The sequence below is a fragment of the Parus major genome, chromosome 13 (assembly GCF_001522545.3).
Source record: "Parus major isolate Abel chromosome 13, Parus_major1.1, whole genome shotgun sequence".
NCBI lineage: Eukaryota > Metazoa > Chordata > Aves > Passeriformes > Paridae > Parus > Parus major.
The window spans coordinates 6092406-6115027 of NC_031782.1; the positions used below are offsets into that span (position 1 = coordinate 6092406).

The 22622-nt window shown below is 43.3% G+C and overlaps 1 protein-coding gene across 2 annotated transcripts; it reads right to left on the bottom strand.

The window, feature by feature from the left end:
- Window positions 1-1711: 1711 nt before the first annotated feature.
- G3BP1 (G3BP stress granule assembly factor 1) lies at window positions 1712-21036 on the bottom strand. 2 transcript variants are annotated; one of them, XM_015641965.3, is made up of 12 exons: window positions 20905-21036; window positions 10401-10514; window positions 9142-9223; window positions 8600-8773; window positions 7710-7800; window positions 7123-7216; window positions 6547-6751; window positions 6025-6126; window positions 5540-5651; window positions 5088-5213; window positions 4870-5000; window positions 1712-4112 (listed from the first exon to the last, which is right to left on the bottom strand). In XM_015641965.3, exons 2-12 carry the CDS (start codon window positions 10493-10495, stop codon window positions 3906-3908), a joined length of 1419 nt encoding a protein of 472 aa, XP_015497451.1. In that variant the 5' UTR covers window positions 10496-10514; window positions 20905-21036; the 3' UTR covers window positions 1712-3905. The 2 variants fall into 2 exon arrangements, with proteins under 2 accessions (XP_015497451.1, XP_015497450.1); XM_015641964.3 differs by lacking the exon at window positions 20905-21036 and having other exon boundaries at window positions 4870-4979.
- Between the last annotated feature and the right edge of the window lie 1586 nt (window positions 21037-22622).

Sequence of the window (22622 nt, forward strand, 5' to 3'; positions counted from 1 at the left end):
GCATCCTGCCCTTCAAATCTACTCTGAGAACATGCATTACTCTAACAACTATCTTTAATTAAGATGAAGGTTCAAAGAATTTTAGTCCATTTCATGTCTCATAACCAAAAAAAAGTTATTAAAGGACCACCTTGCCCCGTTATTCCATATAACATGCAAATAAGGATAAAGATGTTACTGTTGGGAAATTAAATCATCAGTGAGGGAAATCCTTCCTCCCACAGCACACACAGCTTAAAACTTTGCACAGTGTGTGCTCTTATCCCTAAGAAAAACCTTGGAATGGAGCAAAAACAGTTGAACAAATTGTGTTTAAGAATAGGCCCTTCCACAATGTGCAGAATAAGCAGCTGCAGAGATCAACTGCAGATCTCCCCACCTGCACCCAGAACCATCCTTTTCACTATGGACAGTCAGCTCCCAGCTCTCAAGGACATTTCTGTCCTGTGGCACCAGGGGAAGTTCCTCAGACTCAAGTCAGAGTTCACTGTCACCACACAGGCTGTTTTCTACCTAAAACAGAGAGTAAATCCTTCCTGCCAAGCTCTGCTTCCAGCAGCAAGCTCACCACTTCCACACTCACCTGTATGTGGACAGTGGACACCCAGGAACACCAGAGCTTCAGTGTGAGCAAATTTAAAGAAAAAGAAAAGGGCCCTGCAGAGCAACAAAGGGATCCCCCTCTGAATCCTTCAATGCAGAACCAACATCTGCATTCCCACATACACAAAGATCTCAGTTCAGCTTTACAAAACAGCCCCACACAGCTGCTGGTACATCCCAGTACTTCAGAACATGTTTCTCTGTGCTCAAGGGGTAACAAAACCTTTTTAATTGTGCAATGCTCTTGAAGGCAGGCAGCAGAGGCAGAATATGGCCTCCAGTTCTGGTTTGGGTGCTACAAAAGCAAGTGAACTGCCCTTCTTTTTACTTGTCTTATACTATTAATATCAGCCAGAAGAGGCTGGATCACAGCAGTCAGACATGAAACACTCTGTACTCTCAGCAGGGCAGATCAAAGTATCATCATCATGAAGGTTATTCCAAATCTGTCCATGTGGCTACTATGGGTGCACAAGTTGGACAGCTCTAGACAGTTTTTCTTCACTTCCCAACTCCCTGCAGAGCACTGGGACAGCAAGAGCATTTCAGTATCACCACCTCCTCGTCTTGACTGGAGGCACTAGAGAGGAGACACATACACAGTCTGATTCATTTCAGACTCTAGCATTTGGTTCCTGGAAAGGCCTGGGCTACCTTGGTTATTGGAGGTCAGCCTTGGAGCTCGTGTAGCCCACTGCAGCCAGCTGAGGCAAATCAAATCATGGTTTCTTCATTGTCGCCTTCAAGAGTGTATGCAAAGCACTAGAGGCCTTAGACAAGGGGAACTGAGGTTTTAACAGTACAGCAAGGCAGAAATCAGAAGGGCTGGAGGCTGCAGAAAGCCTAAACATCAAAACCACCAATGTTCAACATTGTACAGCAGGTCTCTTCAGAGGACTTTGCTATTAGTGAGAGTCACAGAGCCACCAAAATGCAAATACCAAGAGTCACTCTACAACATAACTTGCTTTGGAGAAGTATTTCTTTACAAGACATTCCAACAGGATTTTATGTAAATATTTTATTTTGCCTGTCATCTTGGGACAAGAACATGACTTTCTGGGTCAACATACTGAGTATGATTCATGAGAGAACAAACACACACATCACCCTTTTAAAATTCTTTACTGACACTCTTCTTTCAAATCAGACAGAACTGTCCAGCTCCCACTACAGAAATGGGGGTTTCAAGCTTACGGATGCTTTTGCAGATTTGGTTAAGAGCTATAGAAGCTTCTATTAAAAGCACTTTGATAAGTCTTAAGTGCAACCTGTTACTGCAGTCTTGGGATTTAATGTCAAGAACAGTAGAAACCCAACACAGGGGCAAAAAACGCATCACAAACAATAAGGACAGGGTTCAGTGAAAGATCTCCATTGCATACTTTCACCTCACAGGCATTCCTGATAGGAAAAATGCAGACAGCTTTTGTTTTTTTAAAAAAATACCAGTTACCACCAAAAGAGGAAACAGCAGAATTTCCCCAAATGCTTTCTGTGAGAGCACAGCACAGCTCACACTCTGCCCAGTTCACTAAGGTATCAAATCTCCAGGTACAGATGGGTAAGCAGGCCGATCTGAGACACAGTTGTAAGGAGGGAAGGGACAAACAGTGTAACAAATGCAAAGAAAAATAAAACAAACCAACACTCTAGCAACATTTAGTACAACCAGTTTCAACCAGTAAGTCTGGCAAGGAAAAGGCAAACCATGACTGTTGGGGACAGGTAATACCCAGGGCAGCTCTGCTCCAGAGCTTACAGCAAGCACAGGTGATGATACACTGCACACTCATTATAGTCACAAACCAAGAAACATGGAAACAGTGACACCTGACAGATCAGCAAACTTCCTACACAGCTCTCTTGTGCTGCCAAGAGACCTGGAGGTCTGGTGTAGACACAAATCCACCACTTTTTTCCAGTTGTTTAACACCTGGCATTACAGAAATACTGCTTTGGTGCAGCACCATCTCACAGGATCTCTTGGATTGAAATTACCCAGTTTTGTATTTATTTTCAGTTTCATCTTCTTTCAGAGGCGGTGGAGAGAGTTCAGCATCTTAACACCAGGACAGACAAGCACCTTCCATACTTCTGGCAAGAATTCCTTCTTATCCACTTCAGGTCTGAAGCAAGGAATGAAGTACTGCAAAAATAACTATTACTTACAGCATCTGGAACTGTAAACGATGTGACACAAGTATTTCTGCTTTGCTTGTACTTTTGCAATGGTTACAAGACCTGCCCAGCTTCAAGTTATTAACTTCTGCATCCATAAAGTTATTTGTTTTCAATAATTTAAATGCAGCCAAAGTGATGCACAGAAGGTATTAAAAACTTTAGCTACAACCACCTCTACCTTGTAAACCTAGTGACTGAAGAGCCTCTTCCCCTTGGAAAAACTCCAACATACTCTTGACTTGATAAAGCAAATCTAGACCTTTTTTATTTTTTTTTTAAACAATTTGCCATAACTGGAATGAGAGATAAATAGAAGGCACAACAATTTTGCTTTTTTTTATACAAATACAAACTAAACATGAAAAAAACTCCCTATTTCAATAAAAAATTTCACAAGTTCAGGAAAAGTGTTTGAAGAGTCAAGTTCTAGACATTTAAAACCTATCCCACAATCCAAAATTTCAAAGTGGTAAAACAGTAGCTCGAATTCCTTGCTGTGATCATGTATCAAAAGGAAAAGAGATTCTACGGACCCATTATTCCACTTTTACAGCGCCACAGAGAGAAAGGTGAAAGTCAATTTTTCATGTGGCAATGTCTCCAAGACCGGAGGATGTTCGTATGACCCTCAAAGAAACAACAAGAGTTTTGCTTTTCTGCCCTTGGAATACTTGCCAAGAACTATGTTTTTCCTACAGGCTCTTGAACGCATGCACGTGAAATATTATTCCGCTGACTGCACCCAAATTCAGTAGAAAGAGGGGAGGAAAAAAAAAAAAGAAAAGAAAAAAAGAAAAGAGACATTCCTTTAGGAAAAACCACTGGTACCAAAAAAACAAATCAGTCCGTAAGTTTGAGGTGAACAAGAAAATTCAGTTCTTTTCTTTTTAAAATCCACTTTTCCTAAAACGTTGTTCCACAAAGCTGGAATCTGGGACAAGGACTAGGAAAAAAAAAATAAAAATCACAGAACCATAACACAACAAAAAGGGGCCAAAATAGTATCAAACGTAGCAGTCTATAACAGGCTAGGGCCACATTCCAAGATACCCAAGGCTGAAATTCACAAATCTGCAGGAAAAAGGGTTTGCGCCACCGTGTCAACATCCACGACGAATTCACTGGCGTTGCCCGATCCCCCTTCCAGCTCCAAATCCTGGCTTCTGGGACATTCCTCCACGTGGAGGCCCTCGAATCCCACCTCCCAGCCCCCCACGAGTGCCTCCAGGTCCACGGGGTCTGTTGTCTCTGCGATCACCCTCCCTGGCAGCTCGTGTTTTCTTCTCCTCCACGTTCAGGCGCACCTCTCCCCTGAACATGATGGGCTGTAACAAAGCAGAGAAGGTACTGTCATTAATGGGTCACCACGAGCTCTTCAAGGTCACGCAGATTCCTGCAACTTTTGTCTCATATGCTCCTCTCCGTGAAAGACTCTGAAGGGTTTTAGGATTGCTTGCTAAACAATAGCAATAGCCAAACCATGCATCCAGTCTTGGGGCTTTTACTGAAGAAAATGCAGATGTGAAGGAGTGACCCTTGAGAAGTCACCTCAGGCTTAGAATTAACATACTGATGTGCTTTAGGAAAGAGCTGGGCTGTAAGCAAGCTCGCTGCATGGCTGTGAGGGTGCAGCCAGAGTCCCTGCCTACCACAGCAGGCAGGCATGGGCACACATTCTACATTAGCAATCACTGCTGACAGGCTGAGCAGGTACCTCCTGCCTTTGTTAGCAAAATCCTTTTCAGCACGCACACCAATACAGCTTCTGCCTTTCAGCCTCTGACAAACAAGATTCTACTTGTCCATAGAATCACTCTCTTTTACCTTGTCTTCCTGAAAGCTATTTATACACTTCCTGTGTTCAGCAACCTCCCAGTAGAGAAAGGCTCTGTAATGAGTTTCTGCAAGCTACTTCAATGACAAAAGACTGCACAAATCTTGGTAATAGGAGGGAAAAACATCACACCTACTTTAATATGCTCAAAAAAACCTAAAGGGACCAAATATAATCTCTTCCTGTTAAGCTGAAGAATACTGTCTGTTGTCAACAGACCAAAAACCACCGACTAGAAATTTATTTACCCTGTTGCTAAGGATCTTCTGAACTGGCTCAGGATCATCAAACACCACAAACCCAAAATTAGGGAGCTTTCCACCACTGTTGATGCGGAGTTCAACAACATTGCCATAGCCTGCAAGAGAAAAGCCAAGTTCTTGGGTCATACATTAGAATGCTCTGTTGACCACGCCCGTGGCTGCAACCCCCAGCCCCTCAGAGGACAGCAAAGCAACCAACTTACTTTGGAAAAAATCTTTAAGTTCAGATTTATCCACATCATGAGGAAGGTTGCCAACAAACAGCTGATGACTGTCTGGGTATCTCACAATCCGCCTGGTTTCCACATCGCCTTGTTCACCCTCACGAACTTGAACAGAAAAGAAAAACTGATTTTAGAAAAGTCAGTCCCCACAACAAACAGAAATACAAGCCATGGTCAGAATTATCCCCATTAGAAAGAATCAATTCACACTGTCTATCCATTCATATACAAGAAAAGGAAAGCATTCTACACTAGCAAGCGTGTAACTATTTGCTTTTTATCACCTGGCTGAGGCCAAGCTTGAATTTCCACTTGAGTAAAAATTGTTTGCTTACTGACAAAAATAATGAGATTTTAAAAGTGTTAATTATCACACTGCTTCCCCAAAACCTTTAAGCAACAACAAACAGCTTCTCTGAAGCTTCTCTTACTTGGCCTAGGACCCCGCTGTGGTGGGATGCTCGTTCGCTGCTCCCTCACTCGCTGATCCCTCTGAGGTCTCTGAGGGGGGGTCTGAGATTCGGGCTTTGCCTCAGGGCGGGGCTGTATCAATTCAAAAAGGAGTCAACAGTTCAATCACACATACCAGCAGGTTCAGCTTTTAAGGGCTCACTGTCAAGTAGGAAATAAAATAAATACAGGGAAAGGTAATAGTTTTTTCCACCTGTGACTAAAATCCAGGTTAGCTCATGTTAAAAGCAAGCAGCATTCACATGAACATTCCATTTTCCTCTATGAGAAACAATTAATCCTGAACTCAAAAACCAAGGAATAACATCTTCATAAAGCCTATCACAAATCACAGAATGCCAAAGTCTTTGGGGCGTGGAAGTCAAATCAGAATCAAGTAGATTTCACTCTTTTTCCCCTGCCAGCCAGTTTAGCGCTTAAACTTCTCCAGGGGCTGGATTCCTACCTGTGAGACCGGTACTTTCACAACATGAGGTGGTATTCCTGATACTGGGACAGCCCCGCTGGGAGGAAGGTTCTTGCTGGTTACTGATGCCCAGGAAAATGTCTTAAAAAAAGAAAAAAAGAATAGTAACATAACTACATCTCCTGCTGAAATATATCATCGATAGGACAGCTAACAGACACAAGATAACAGAACAAATTTTAACTTATACTTGAAAATCAGGAGCCAGCCAATAGCAGTTTCCCCACAATTTCCTTCAAATTATTTAAATTCAAAAGACTCAGTGTAATGATACTGGAGTCACACTTCTACTCTTGAAACAGACACAGCAGTGGCCCAACACCAAGTATCACATGGAGGTTAATAGAAGTGTTGGATTCCTGAGTCCTGATCTGTCCACTTTTACCTTCCTGAACACTGAGAAGTGACAAAAACCCCCAGGTAAAAACAAATCTCTGTAAATAGACAGGAGAGCCATATTGATGAAACCACATCAGAGAAAGAGCGATCCCCCATCATTACCCTGGAGTCCTCTTGCACTGCAGGAGCTGGATCAGCAGGAGCTGGAGAAGGACTCTTTTCCACAGTCTCTTCTGGAGCAGATTCCTCTAATACTGGCTCAGACTTCTCTTCCTGCACTTCTGGCTCAGGCTCCTGTTCAGGTTCTGCCTCTGGCTCAGGCTCTGCCTCTGCAGCTGTCTCTTCCAGGTGTTCCTCAATGTCATTGCTATTACACAGCAGCACAAAAAGCAGGAAAAAGAGGTGGTATTGTATTTATTCTATTACTGGTGATAAGCAGTGCTACTTATCCAATACAGAAGTCAGGCACATGACATCTGAGAGGACGAACAAGGCCAAGTAAGGCCACATTGCACAGGAATGCAAATTTTGCATTGGTACATTATAAAGCAGCAAAAATGAAAAATTAATTCCAGAATCTCCATGTTCAGACCAACAGCATTTTGACTCAGCTGATCAACAAACAGAATTTTTTTGACTGTCAGAAGAAAACTATTAATAGCAATAAATTCATGTGACCTGTTCTACAAGCAGCCTGTCTCACACAACACCTGACTTCATCTATAAATATATTATTACCTGACAGTCTGCTCATAATAAGCACCACTATCATCAGGAACGGCCTCAGGTGTCTGCTGTCTTTCCTCAGGTTCCTCCCCTTCCTCCTCTGATTCTAAATAAGGTTACAAAAGAAAAAAAAATAACATACATCTTTAGTATGAGGCTCAAACACAAGGCACCTACCACAAAGTACAGGTGAAGTTTCTATCAAAGAGCACACAGGAAGCACTTTCAAGATGTGACACCAAACAGACTTTTTTTATACTTCCACTATCACTTCGATTATTCAGTTTTGACCAAGGTTAAAAAACATGTTCCAAATACTTCAGAGAACCAGATTCATAACCTACAAATCTGACTGCAACTGCCTAAGTCTTACAGTCCTTGCAGTAGAAACAGATTATGCCAGAACAGTAATTATCTGCATGTCAACTCCTTGCTGGACTGTAAAGAACTACAGGCAAGGAAAAAACCTACAAGCACATGAAATTTAACACTGATCTGTCTTCTCCAGCAAGAATATTTCCTTTGATCTGGGAATAGAATGTTGGTGTTTGGGTCTGGATCTGTATCGACAGAACCATCCAGAACTTTCTGCTACTTACCCTCTGGAGGCTCAGTATCAGAGTCCCCAAAAACCTCATCCTGGTAGCGGAAGATATCGTTGTGGACATAGAACTTGTTTGCAACAGAGCCCTAAAAGCAAATCAAAGGGAAGAACTGAATCAATTACAACAACCCAGTAATGTAAAAATTGAAATAATGTGAAAACAAGAAAGGTTTGAGCAAATCATCCTTCCAACAAGATTAATCCAAATTTGCCTCTTTAAAGAAAATAATGTTACTTGAGGCAGGAAAACAAGAAAGAAAAAAAGACATCACTCCTAACAAGTCAAGTATGGGTGGAACAAAGGAAAAAAAATGTTTAAGTGCTTTTAATTCCAATAGCTCACAACACTGAAGAAGTGTGAGGGACAACTTCCTGGTCTAAAGTATTAATTCTTATCTCCAAGTCATATGGGAAAATGGAGTGATCTCACAACACTCCTTTTTCACTATCATTTTCAACTCTGTGAACTGTTTTGTTAATAAAAGTCTATTTAAAAATGCCACTTCAAATGCTACACCAGCATTCTATAAACAAGAAAATCTGGAACCCATATTTTTAAGTGACAGGAAGCATTTCCCTCCTTCTACCACTTTTTCAGTAAAAAGACCAGTTGCTAGGATAGCAAATCAAAGAGAACATAATTTTAATATGTTTAAGAAAAAATGTGTTGCACTAACCTAGGAGTCCAAAGTCAGACTATGTATAACCAATTTCAGTATCTAAGGTTAATGTACAATCATACAGAAGCAGTGCAATTCCCAAAGGAATCTTCAGAACACAACTGCTGGATTTTGTGGCAAGTTCCCCTCCCAGTGTAACCATTCAGCCCTGAGGCACAGAGCTCACTAATGCTGCCAGAAGCCCCTGGCAGCCCGGCACACCCACCTCGGGCGCGAGCACGAAGGTCTGCATGAACCTGCGCACGGGCTGCATGTTATTGGAGAGCTCCCCCATCACCTGCACCACCACACCGTCATTGAGGGTGGCGTGGGCATCCACATGACGGATCTTCGTGTGGCAGTCCTTGAAGTTTAGTGACAGCACCTTCTTGTGGATATCCTAGGAAAGAACAGTATGTGTGGGTTATGCTGCAGAAGCCACTTCTGCCAAGTTAGCAGCTTTCAGAGAAAGCAAAACCATAAGAATTAGTTTAAGATACATTCCCGAACTCTGGACAGAAAGCTTGAGAGGATGCTTGTTAAGTTTGCTTTGCAAGCAATTTTACATGATGAGCTTTCCATAAAGGAAGCACATTTTGCCTAACTACTGCTGTCTACAGTCGAGACAGTTTTTTTCCTCCCCATTTTTTTTTCTTTCAGAGAAAGCACTTGAACAGGGTGGGGGTGAACCACAGCTGGATACATTTCTCTTCTCAACCATAAAGGTGACAAATAGAAGGAAAGAACAGATTTTTTAAAAGTTCTTACAGATTGCCCATAGACTGCATCAGCTGGTTTTCCATTGGAATCCAAGCCACCATGGACATAGGAGGAGTTCTTTCCATAAAACCTGTTGGAAAGAAATATTTTAATGCCAATCTTTGCTGTGCAAAAACATTGAGCCTCTACATTAGAGTGCAGTAAGAATAATACACTTCTAAGCAAGTTTCCCGTCTGAATCACTAGAAAAAAGCCACAAAATCTTATAATCCTGTTACCAATCTGGAAGTAGAGGGAAAACAAAGTTTTCCCAAGTAAGCTGGAGCATTCAGGTGTGCCAGACACCCAGGCACCAACAGCCAAAACCAAAGTCTCATAGGAGCTCATGATCCAATCCCATTATCCCCTTTCTGCATGAGGTCCCCAAAGCAACACCCTGAATATCCAGGATGCTGAAGGCTCCCCCTTAAGTTCCGGTTTCAAGTTTGAGCAAGGAGCAACAGGACTGTTTTGCTCTTCTACAGTAAAAGAAGTATTGCAGGTAAATCTTCCTTTCTGTAACTGCGTGGTTACCAGCTGAAGTGCCCTAAGCACCATGGTACTGCATTCTGCCAGCAGATAAAAGATTGGAATGGATTCCATGGCAGAGAGTCAACTGTCCTCTGACCCAACGGGATGAGGTCAGCTGCACACTTAAGTGTGCACTCTGTGTAAGTGTTCCTGAGACTGGAAGGAGGAAGGTTTCAGAAACTTCATCTAGCAACTCAAAACAAAGCAAAACAAAGTGCATCTTCATAAACAAGACTAGTTTCAGGAAGGGTACCTGACAAACTAAACAGGACCCATTTGTTTAGATAATGCATTAGTTTGCTGCATATCCATAATTTTCTGACTTTCCTTTAAGAAAGAGCTGGTGTGACTCCCAAGAGACAAGTACACAAGCACACAACTTATTGAATATTTCCTCCTAGTCAGGGGGCATTTTATCAATCCAAAAACTATAGAAATGCTTAACTAAGTAGTGTTTTTCCAGCTTCTGTTTATATTGATTACAAGCAGAAGTGGGGCAAGCAGCATTTCAGTTAGAACCAGAACTCAGATATTTAAAGAATTCCTGTAATTTTTATTATACATCTTTTAACCCAGCTGATCAAAACCAAAAGTGACACTCAGCATGCATCTTGAATAAATCAGTTTTTTAAGTGACCAAATTCAACAAGCTAAGGCACAGTAGTAAGATCATTCACAAATTTTAACACACAAGTTAAGGAATTCACACAGACAAGCAGCTCAAAGCAGAGCTTTACCTGTGCAAATAGTCAGGTGCTTGGTTCAGCAGGGTGTAGTACTGCCTCACGAATTCCCGCCCGACCAGCAGGGGACTTGGCTTCTCCATCACCATTTCTTTGGTCAACTGAAAACTATGGAAAAAAACAAAAGCTCCATAAACCATGAGCATTTCAAATGGCTGTTCACATCCTGATTGCATAAGCCACCTAATCACAGCGGAAAGCACGCACCAGGACTGTTTTACCCCTGTAAGCAGTTTAAGCAATGTGTTTTCAGAGTCATCGGAGTTTTGGTGCCAGGCAGAGGATTCCTGGGTACCAAACCAGAGGTAGGAGAGGCTGCAAGGCCAAGGGAGGTTACCTCATAACCTGGCAGTAGTTAATCATCCCACACATCCTCAGTAAAAAGCAGATGGCAAACAAGTAAGGTTCGTCAAGAGGATTTGCTAAGTGGCTAAGACATTTACAGTCAATCCAAATTCTACTTACCTCACTTGACTTCACAATCAGAATTAAAAGTCAGATGTTCTCAAGCAAAGCCTGTGCTACTGTATTAGGGGCATTTTTAGAAGGTCAGAGTAAGTCCAATCTATTTTTATCAGCAGCACAGCACCGCTTGCTGTGAGTATCAAGCACTCTGGAGGAATATTAGATTATATTAAAATTATTATGCTATGAACAAACACATACTGCTCTTCCCCTGCCTTCACCAATCTCAGCAAGTCACTTTTCACTTCAATTCAGACCACCAGTCAAGTGAACAGCACCAGCCATACCCAGGGACAAATCCATCTGGGCACCTTCTATCTACCTTCCATGGATCTGTAATTTGCAAAAATGAAGTCTTTGCAGGTAGGTTACACAATACATCTATCTTCAGGACAGCCCAGCCCAAACCAAAGCACATTTCCTTGTTATTAAATACTCATTGTTCAAACTCATTCAAAATAGTTTTAAACTCACAGGGATAAACACCAATAGCAGGGCATGTTCTTGGTATGAAACACAGAACCAACAGCAGATTTTCTGCTTTACACTCAGCTGTACCAATCAGCAGAGAATGGGGGCTTAAGAACACAGTTCTACTGATGAAATTACTTTCTCCCCACTACTGACCCCTAATCTCCTTCACAGTCCTTTTCCCAAACACATGGTATTCAAATCCCTTATGCACATTCTCCAGGTGTGATGTGAAAGTCGAAATTGACACTATTCAGCTGAGCCCTCTAAAAAGCAATTCAGGAATCATCAATTACTTATCTGCTTTTATTTAATACTGGTAACTATAAATAATGACAAGAAATGGTGGCATCAACAACTGAGGGAAACCCCAGACTGGATCACAGCCAGAACACAGAATGGGGGGGAAAAAATGAATCCAAATTAAGTAGTCTTTCAGCACAGACTAATCCAGATGGAGCCCACAAATTCTCATGCCAAGCCAGACATGTCTTAGGACAAGCTTTCTCCAGAAGAAGGCCAGAAGACATAACAGCAGAGCTGTAATTTTGTATCCATTGATATGTTTTGCTCTGCTTTTAATACAATCACAATCCATCAACTTTCTAAAGTCTAGAATAAATGAGAACTCTTCCCATTCTATTTTTAAAACACACTTCTTTCTAGGTTTAAACACAGGGAAAAAGATCTGGTGGGCCCCAGATGACGTGTCCATGAACTCCCCCTCTTTCCACAGGACACGTGTCTATCACCGCAACACAAAAAATGGTGCCTACATGATAATGTGCAGAAAAAAAATAAGACTAAATATGACCTAGAACTGAAAGAGGCTTTCCAAAACATTCAGCTTTCATCTGTTTGAGGATATTTTCAAGAGCTAACCATGCAGAAAGGAAGAAATAGTCCACAGCCTGCAGGAAATGCTCAGATTCTGCAAACCACTTTCATTTCAGGAAGGTTCCACTATCTGTGGTTTTGCAGAAGCCTTTGAACTCTAAGTGTAATGTTTTACAGATACAGATGTCCAACACCCAGCACAGTCTGAGGTGACAAAAACCTCCAAGAAATGAACTCTTGCCTTCTGCTGCATGTTAAGTGAGATCCCCACAAGATATTATCAGACAATAAAAAAAACACAGTAAAGGTAAAGTACAGCTACCACTGCTGACCTCCTCATCCCACTGTTGCCTCCTGAATACTTGTGAAGCTCTAGAAGGAGCAGGCCAATCCTAAATCTGTGGGAACAGAAATGGCACAGACACAAACTGCACTTTTATCTCCAGTCAGTTTAACTGACAATGCAGGATTTCTTTAATAGCTAAAAAATTTGCTTCTGTGCAGTCAGTTTACAGCCAGGAAGCCAGTCCTACCATATACCAAGCTCACCATTTGGAGAATGACAGGAGGTACACTTAATTTCTTTGTCAAGATAGTTTCCCTGGAATTCAAGCTTATTCCTACAGATGTAAATAGGCAGGTTTTCTATTCAGTTCTGATGAATGATGAATCAGGCTCTTCTGAATTATTTTTAAGTGCTTCCTAGAACACCAATGTACAAAGCTTGACATTCTCACAGTATGGCAAAATCATCCTTAGCACTCAAATCTCAATGGCTGATTCACCAACAGCTCTTTCAGATTTCTATTTTTCAGTCAAAGCCCTCACCTGCGTTAACACACGGGCACATCATCTCCCATACTGGTCTCAAGAAATATTGGAAGTGGCTTAATTAGGTCTGTCATATGCACATGCTTAAAAATATACATAAAAGAACTTCCCTCCTGCTAAGGGTGAAAAATTTATCAGAACTGCTAACATGAAAAGAGGAATTGCTGAGTGCCCAGTTGTTCTCAAGCAGATCTGAAAAGAAATGGGAAAAACCTTTACATGACCTAATCAGAGGACAACAATCTGTTTTTACTGCTGCTACACCTGCTGCTACGTTGCCAGCTGCCATCTGTTCCTGTTCTCCAGCCAGCACAACCTGAATGGTGGAAGCCAAGCATCTCCTCAGAGAGTATTTCCTCCCTACCACTCATGAGCAATTTACTACTCCACTATTCCCTGATCCAAGAAAAACTGCAAATCCTTCATACTACATTTTCATTGCACAGCACATAATAGCACCAAATGTTTGAACTGTCACTATGCTACTCCTGATAAAAGCTTATCCACACATTTTCCTGTCAATTGACATAATGATGAAAGGGTGAAAATTGACAGGAAAAGCCGAAAATCTGATTATTTAAGATTCATTCATAATCATATATTCGTATTATCCCATATGTAAAACAAATTGGATAAGTCAAATTATAACAAGTACACCATAACAATTCTGCAGCATAACTGAGTCCCTTCCTTAAGCCAAGGACTTAAGAGGAAGACAAACACCTCCTTTACAGTGGTTATCACCTGGCTGGTGGAAAATTCCACCATCTGTTACAATGCTCCCACTTGGCAGAAAATCAATGTCAGGCACTGAATTTCTAAAATACTGTTATGTAAATTAGAGCCATTTATGTAAATTCCACATTAGCAAATTCAGATTTAGGTCCACAAAACCTATTAGTACATCAGTGTTCAGAAAAACGGACTTGGCACTCACAGCTAGCATTTCTTATTTTCTTACCAAACTACAGCATGGTGAAAGCAAACTAATTGTTGCTGACACAACCCAATTTGTTTGGGGTTTTTGTTGATTTGGGGTTTTTTTAAATTTTTGAATCAGACAAGTTCAGCCTAAATGTTGCTTCTAGAGGACTTCCTACACAAAAGAAAAAAACCTGTGTCTTACACACATCACAGGATGTTTGGACCCTCAGGATAACCTGTCCCAAGACTCAGACAAAAGCCTGATGTAAAAAGCCAAAGGACCAAAACCCAATTTCACTTCCCAAAGAGTGTGGCAATTTTAAACATCTTCTGTCAAGAAAAGAGTTAGAACTCACACAAAGAGAAGTTAAAAATTAATCATAATTTCAACAGGCTCTGGAGTGTTTTTAACATTAGCCTCATTTCTTTGTTCTCTGCCATCTTTAATTACCTTTTTTTAAATTTGCATTTCAATATAAGGAACCTTCTCAAGAAACCCAAAGTTCCTACAATGCATTCTAGTCCTGACTGGAATATTACACAGCAGTTCACCCCTTCTCCTTTGGCTACTCAAGTGTTAGAAGGTGACCATCTGAACGCCAATCCTTCCACCTCTACAAACTGGTGGAGTTCACAGGGTGCCACAACAGCCACTCAGAATATTGAACTTTTCATACAGCTCCACTCCCTCATATTGGTATCAGTAAATTCCTTGACTTAAAAAGGCTTTTTGGAAACCGAAGAAACAGCAGGAGAAGGTCACATGGAAAAGAGGTGTCTGTATCCAAGCACAACACACCACAAATGTGGCAAACAGCAATTTTACTGGAAATTAAAGGTCTGGTCAATAGTTAATAAGATTGCATAATTAAGTGTCATTTGGGATTTCTCCAAGTTGCTTAGCAACAGGTGAACATGCTCAAAGCCAAAAACCATTTATCAAGATGGAATAACCAGCTCTAGAAGCAGTTACTGCTGCTGTTATAGACAAAAAAAAAAAAGAAAGAAGAAAATGCCAAAGAGGCCTCTAAAATCCATGATATAGACTGAGTTTGACAATGAAACAACAAATACAGTTAATTCCAACTCTACATACATTTTACATGACTAGTACCTGCTCTGCTGCTGACTGAGCGATAAAAGAAACAAACCATGAGGCTGGTACCTGTGTGAGTCATGATACAAAACATTAAAGTCAATAATAGAACACAAGCTAAACTTGAATCCCATGGCAAATTCCAGGGCCCATCTCAGCTGGGGATTTGTATTATCACACCAGCTTGGTCTCAAGTAGGAAGAGTAAGTAAATGTGTATTTAAAACACAAAGACTGTAGGTACACTGAGATACACTTATTTTAATATAGCCTTAACTATCCAAGGGGAACAAAGAAACCCAAAACAATCCAGCTGTTGACCTGAGCCTAAATTACAGAGCTGAAAATGCACCTCAAATAAGCAGGCAAATGAAGCCCCAAAACACTAATCTGCTTTAAAAAATAGGTCTCATTACTTGCCTCCCACTGGCTGCAGAGGCAGACAATGTTACTGGGACAGTGTCCCAGCAGCACAGCCTGTATTTCAGACAAGCCATTAGAGCTGCCTACCTGTAACCAGTTCATCTTTTCTGCCTTTTGACAGGTTCAGAGGCAAAGTATTGAGCCTGGGAGAAATTATCTTAAGTCAGCACTATTCCACAGGAGGCAAGATGCTTGGCAGCCACAATCAATGGAAACTCAATGATGGGATAAGTTATGCAATAAATAAATATTTGAGTATCTAAGTGGGACAAGTTGTGAAGTTACCAGTATTCAGTTCTTACTAGCATCTCCAGGAAGCATTGAGATAGTCTGCAAGATGAATGTATTCACCAGGAACTTCCAGAAGCAGGCACTTCAGAGCAGTGTGAATAAAGTGTCAGACATATCAAGCAGACAGAAGAGCCTTTAATAACCTTCCAAACCAACACCTAATAAAACATGGGTCTGAACTGTCAAACTTAGCACAGTTATTTCTCCTTTCACTTGTGACTCATCTCCACTGTATGACCCACACAACCTACACAGACAGGCAGTGCCTACATTTGTAAAATACTTGAGGTGTTACAGGGAACTAGATCCTAAAAAAATAATCACACAGCAACCAGAATCACCAGGCAAACAGCTTTCTCTGTGCTTCATTTTTCAGATGCAGGAAAAAGGCAGAGCAATACCTGAGCCCCTTCTGAAGCTTTGAGATACATTAGAAAAGCCATGCATTACACCAACATATGGATAAGAAAAATTTAGTTAGAAACTTAACTATTTTCTAATCAAATCATCCAAGCAATCAAAAAGAAAAATAATGTAAGCACAATAAGAAAAAGTTCATCACAAGATTAAAAATTGAGAATAACATTCAGCACTGCCCATGCTAGTACCAAAAAAACTCTCTGCTTGCCAGTGGCAGATGGGAAGCCTTACTCAGCTGTAATGCACAGCCCTTCAAACATGGGGAGAATACAAATAAACAAACCAGCAATTGCTGAAGAGCTGTCGGTGTAGAATTCTGCCTGTGTTTTTGCTAACAAACCTAAGTGTGATCCACAAGTTGATGGATATGATGGAGTCTGCCATTTTTTAAAGACAAAAATCAGTGCTCCTTGTGTTTTTTCAGCTCTACCAAGCAAGAGACAAACCAAAGACTTAAAATGCTTTCAGTAAGAATCTAAAAGAAAAGAGATCATTTTGGAGAAACATTATTTCCAGAGCACTAAGCTCAAAAGCAGATTAAAAACACAAAGATGACCTGAAGTGTAAGTTAGGATATTTGAGATCAGCATCTGTACCCCTACAGTAAGGGATGACCATTTACCTGGGTAAGGAAAATTATACCAGACACTATTCCTCTGTGGCTAAGTGCATAAACCTCCGAAGACAAATAACAAATTAGGTCCTGTTTACAAAAGGGAAAAGTCTAATCCAGAAGAATCTTGAAAACTTGGTATTAAAACTAACTGATATAGTAAGAAATTCTCAACAAAGTGTTTGGGAATTTTATTCATCCCTCAAAACACTTTGCCTTCCCTGGGTGCTGAGCTTAATATGGTGCTGGTTTGTGGGGTTTCCTTCTTTTTTAAAGCTGTTTCACCTGGCTTCCGAGTTTATACTTGATCACAAAATCATCACTTCTATTCAGCAGTTACCTGCTGTAACATTAAGCTAAGGTGATCTGTCCTGAGCCTAACAAGCAACACTCCATACCCCCTCAAAAAGAGAGCTCTGTTGCATTTAGCACTACAGATAAACACATGGCCCTTGTGATTTAACAGAAGTCAGAAATGAGCTCCTCTTCAAAATCTGAGTTCTCTGAGAACTCAAAGCCCTGAGAATTCCCAGAAATATTCTTATATTTTTAATAATCCTAAAATCAGATTATCCTAAATGGGCTCTCAAACATGGTGAAGGACTTGCCTTTCTAATTGAACCTATTTCAACCTCATTTACCCCTCAATTAGAAGCAATGTTTTTCTGCAAAATTATGTTTTAAAAATGCAAATTTCATCTTAAAGGGCAGCAGAATAGTGCTGAATGGTTTGCTTAGTCTTTTTTTAATAATAAAAATAAGTCAGCTTTCTGCCTATACTGCTCTCCAGACTGCTTCATGATAAAGCAACTACTTAGACCCTGTGATTTTGCCATTAGAACAGGTTTTGTTTTGACATCCAAGAGCTGCTCCAACATCTCGATGAAGTTGGCAGCAGGTCCAGTCATCTTCTCTTAGGTCTGCAAATTTTCCATTTGGCTCCAGTGCAGCTTCTTAAAGTAAAAAAGCAAAAGTTACTCATCAGCAGTCAGAAGAGGCAGATCAGAACCCTGAGCTACACCAACTCTACAGTGAAATTCAAGCTTAATGCCACTCAGATTAGAATCACCAAGATTAAGATTCAAAGTATTTTCTGCATGCCAAGCAACAGATAACTGTAAAGAGAATCAACTCTTTCACCTCTACCCGCTTAGGTCACAAAGACGCTTAAACTTGATGTATCAGCTGTATCCTGGCACTCAGGACTGACCCATCACAGCACTGTTACATTAAAAACATAACAAAGTCAGCCCAGCAGCAGCCAGGAAGCAGCACAGGGCAGAGCAGATGAAAATGGAAGATGGGCAGCAGCATTTTCCAGTGCAGTGCTGCACGTTTGCCTCAGCAAGGAATCAGGTTCATCACAGATCACTCCTACATAAATGACAGCACCCGGGCTCCTGCTCTGAAAGCAGCACTGCACCAGCCATGTCTTCCTGGAAAAGGTCCAGACTTAATATAGCAAAACTGGGACCTCAAGCCAGTACAACACTCACTGCCTGCAAAGTTTAGGGATTCTTTATACAGTATCTGAGGTACAGACTTCACTTTTTAAGTACTCATTGACGTAAGGTTATTTAAGGTTATCAAATCCACTAGCAGGTACCCCAGGAAACAGTTACTTCAACTCTGCAGATTTTACATAGTCACCTGTAAAAAAAAAAATAAAAAAAAATCACCCAGTCTTCTAGGGCAAACTATCACTTTTGGTTTTGGTTTGTACCAAGCAGAACAGACTACAGCCAGCACAGCAACTAACACTGCCCTGCTGAAGTCCTGCTCAGCTTGGATTTCCTCTTTGATTCTTCAGTCATCACCTTATTCAGACAAAAAAAGCCCAGGTGCTAATATTAAAAACTAGAATAATGGTTTCTAATTCAAACAGGTCATTTATGCCAATCTTATGAGTGCCCTCTTATCATGTCCTACTGTTTTGAAGAGAAATATCAAGATATACTTAAAGCAACATCACCTTTGCTTTATTTCCCTTTCAGTAAAAAGTGTTGCTCTGTATGTTTGCCTTATAATTTGCAAGGTGAAAAATAAAGCTCTGAAACAAAGAACTTGCTGTTTCATCAAGTGCATAAAGATTCTGTTTAAAATTCAGATGTCCACATGCCATCAGTTGTGTTGAACTCTACTGACACTGTTGTGCCAGCAGCAAAGTGAGCAGCAGAGCAGTGGTCTTACCATCACAGCAAAAACAAATCCTCTCGTGTGCTTTTGTTGTTTTTGAGACTGCAAAGACTGCCAACAGAAGATCCCGATGGGCTTGGCACACAGACTAAGCCTTGTCCACCAGGTTTTCTACTTTAATTTCAATTATGCTTCCCAGCCTTCAACGTAAGGAATCCACACTTAAAAAAAAAAAAAACCAATCTAGCAAAAAAAGGGCAAATTCACACCAGTCAGGAACTGGGGCCACTCTTTACACCCTGACATAGACAAGATTAAGGTTTTTTTAAATGTTTATATTTATAAAATTATGATACATATTAGTAAAGGTTCCAACATTGATTTATTTTTCCTAACAGACTTTGTACAATTACACTTTCTAGCAGATTTTAGTAGTGCCTTTCAGGCAAACCAGTCCCTGGAACACGTGATGCTGTCAAAAAGGTAGTGAGATCTCCATCACAAAGATAAGGCTATAAGATTTTAAGTGAATAATTCCAGCCAACCTTCAAATTAGCTACATATGCCATCCACTACACTTTCTTTTTTTTTAAAAAAAAAAAAAAAAAGTAGACTCACAACTTTACATTATTACATACGGTGACTGAAACACCCCAGGAAAGGTGAGTTCAGTTCACAGGATGAGATGAGATCAGCAGCATGGAAGCTATCACAGAGCTATCTAGCAAAATGGCTTGGCTTGTTCTTTACAGACAGAGAACAAGAAAAGTGAAAATTTGTCAGAAGAGAAGAATACCAGGAAAGGTATTAAATGCAGTTTTTTGTCTGCCAACTTCTGCATTTCCCTTTGTAACATCAATCTAACAAGCCTTGTTAGCTAAAAAAAAAAAATCCAACACACCCCTCCCCACGTTTGATTTATGGCATCTGGAAGCATCAGCTTCCAAAGCTTGATAGCAGTGTCCAGATTTCCTAAAGCTGTCACTCCTGGCTGTGAGAGCAGGGGCTTGCCAAAAATAGCACACACTGGAAACATGGCGGCTTGCTGCAAATGCTGCTTTCCCCCGATGGTGGAACAAAAAAATCCTTTTCTTGGTAAAGAATACTTACTATATACATGCAAGCCTTAACACAGAAGGTCACCAGGTAAACCCGCTAAGAATTAGGAGTACGTTAGAACATCCAGATCAACACCAGGAGGTACTGGAAGATGTAGCGAAACCTTTTCTCTGGGGTTTCTCCAGCACGTACATCTGGGGCCTTAAAGGATGCTGGAAAGTCTCATTTAAAGCACTACTTCGCATTTAAATCTTAGCTTAATCTCGGATTCAGCCAAGGTCATGCAGTAAACCAGGATAAGATCCACGCTCTCCTGCTCGAATTATAACTTCCTTCACCTATAAAGTTACACCAAGGGAGGCACCCCGAGCTGATACCCAGGTCCGGACCGTGCGAGCACCCAGCACTGCCCCTCAACCCGCAGTTACAGCTCGCTATTGAGCGGGAACACCTCGGGCTTTGGGTGGGCTCCTCCCAGGCCCCACCTGCCCGAAACCCAAAAGCAATGAACGAAAAAGCCCTCGAGCCTGGAAACTCGAGAACAAAGCTCGACCCGCACACCTCGCCTCGCACAATGCGGGCCCGCGAGCAGCCGATCCCCCGCCGCCCCCCCTACCCCGCACCGCTCTCGCCGGGAGCTCCGAGGCCGCCGCGGCACCGGGAGCTCGGGCAAAGGCTCCGGACCCGCGCGGGGGTTGCGCGGCCGCGGGTCAGGCGGGAAGGCGCCGGCCACAAAGCGCCGCGGGGACCGGGCGGGCCCCACGCCGGGCGGGATGGAGGGGGGGAGGGGGGCGCCGGCAGCGCCGTCCCGCACGGCCCGCGGCCTACTGAGAGCCGGGGGCGCCTCGGAGCCAGAGCGGTGCGTGCGGGCCGCGGTTCCCCCGGGAAGGCGCGGCCGCGCCGGTGTCTCCCCGCGCCCCCCACCCCCCTCACCTGCGGGCAGAGCGGGACGGGAGCGGAGGCGCCGCTTCACCACAGAGCCCGGCGGACGAGAAGCGCCTCACGCAGCGGCGTGCTCTGCCGCCGGCTACATATATCCGGCGCGCAGCCTACCCCAGCGGGCGCGGCCCAGCCACTCAGAGAGCGGCGCTCGCCCTCATTCGGATGCCGGTTGGCCACGGCCGTGAGGAGGCGGGCGGAGAGCTGAGGGGCAGCTCAGCCAGCCAACCATGCGGCAGCACTCCGCGGGACGGTGAGAGTGATTGACAGGCGGGCGAACCAATGGGCGATGGGCGACTGCTGATAGATTTGCCCTTTGGCCAATGGGACGACGCTCCCCGTGCCAGAAGGCGCGCAAGGCGGCGCGCGCCGGACGCCGCAGTGTGGTTGAGCCGCACTGCAGCGCCCTTGAGAAGGTGCTGGTAAACCCCGTTATAGATGGGGGCGGGCCCCGCGGGGCGCGGCGGCCAATGGGAGGGCGCGGCGGACGCTGACGGACAGGCCCCTGCCGCGGCTCTTAAAGGGGCAGGCGGCCGCCACGCGGGGCGGTGTCCCGCGCTCCGCAGCGCCCCCTGCTGGAAGGAGGGAGGCGCTAACATGGCGGCGGGGCCATGTGCGGGGCTGAGGGGGCACCCAGGGCCCGCCCGCCCAAGGCTGAGGGCTGTGGGCCCCCAGCAGTGAACAGACAGTGGCCGCCCGCTTTGGCTGTGTCTCCTCAGGCTGCTTGGTGCTCACCTGGCCCACGCACCAGCCCGGGTGGCAGCTGCTCACCCCAAGGCACGTCCACCACACGCAGCTCCGGCCGCTCACGCCAAGCGGAAGGTGGCGGTCACTGGTGGTCAATGACCCCTGCCCATCCCGGGAGGCTCATCCAGCTGCTGCTTTTCCCTCACAGCTTCTGAGCAAAGCAGACTCAACATCATCTGCCCCAGAGGAAGGACAGTCCGAGCAGGAGCGTTTTCTAACACACCTACAAAGGAGGAGAAGGGCCTGGAAGTTCTCAGATCCTTTTGCTCACCAGCAGCTGCTGGTCCAGGGACCCCGGAGAGCAGGCAGTGATGCAGAGCTAAGCAGCTTCCAGGCAGCCATAGCTTTCCATTTGTTTGTGTCACATCCCATCCCACATGTATCTATGACACAAAGCACTCAGAGATAGATTTCACCCTATAAAAATTACTTCCTGCCCACCACCACATCCCTGAGCGCTGCCTAAACCCCTCCCTGCCATGCCTTGCAGCAAGAGATACAGACAGTGGATTCACGTGGGGCCATGCTCCGCATTAATATCCTCCCCAATACCTCCTGGCTATTTTTAGCCTAAGCCACACTGCAATCTGCCAGTTCATAAATCAGCACTGCAGACTTCTACAAAGTTTAACACAAGCCCAGTGACCTGGCACAACAGCCCGTCCCAAATAAGCTCTGCCAGGGGGATCCTGGACATCTCTCTGCAGAGCAATATTGGGGCAGGGAATTCCTCTTTTATAAAACCATCGGTACAGCTGCATCATCCTGTGCACCTCGAAAGAAATGCCCTGACCCTCAGCCGGTGTGGCAACAAACGAGAAACATGCTGGTTATATTCCCTGCTACAGGTCGGGCTTCTCAAGGGGAAGATGCTGAAACCCAGCACATGGTCGGGAAGTGTCACACACAGCACAGCTCTGCCAGCCCTTCTCATCCCTGGTGTGATGCTCTGTCCCCTCTCCAGC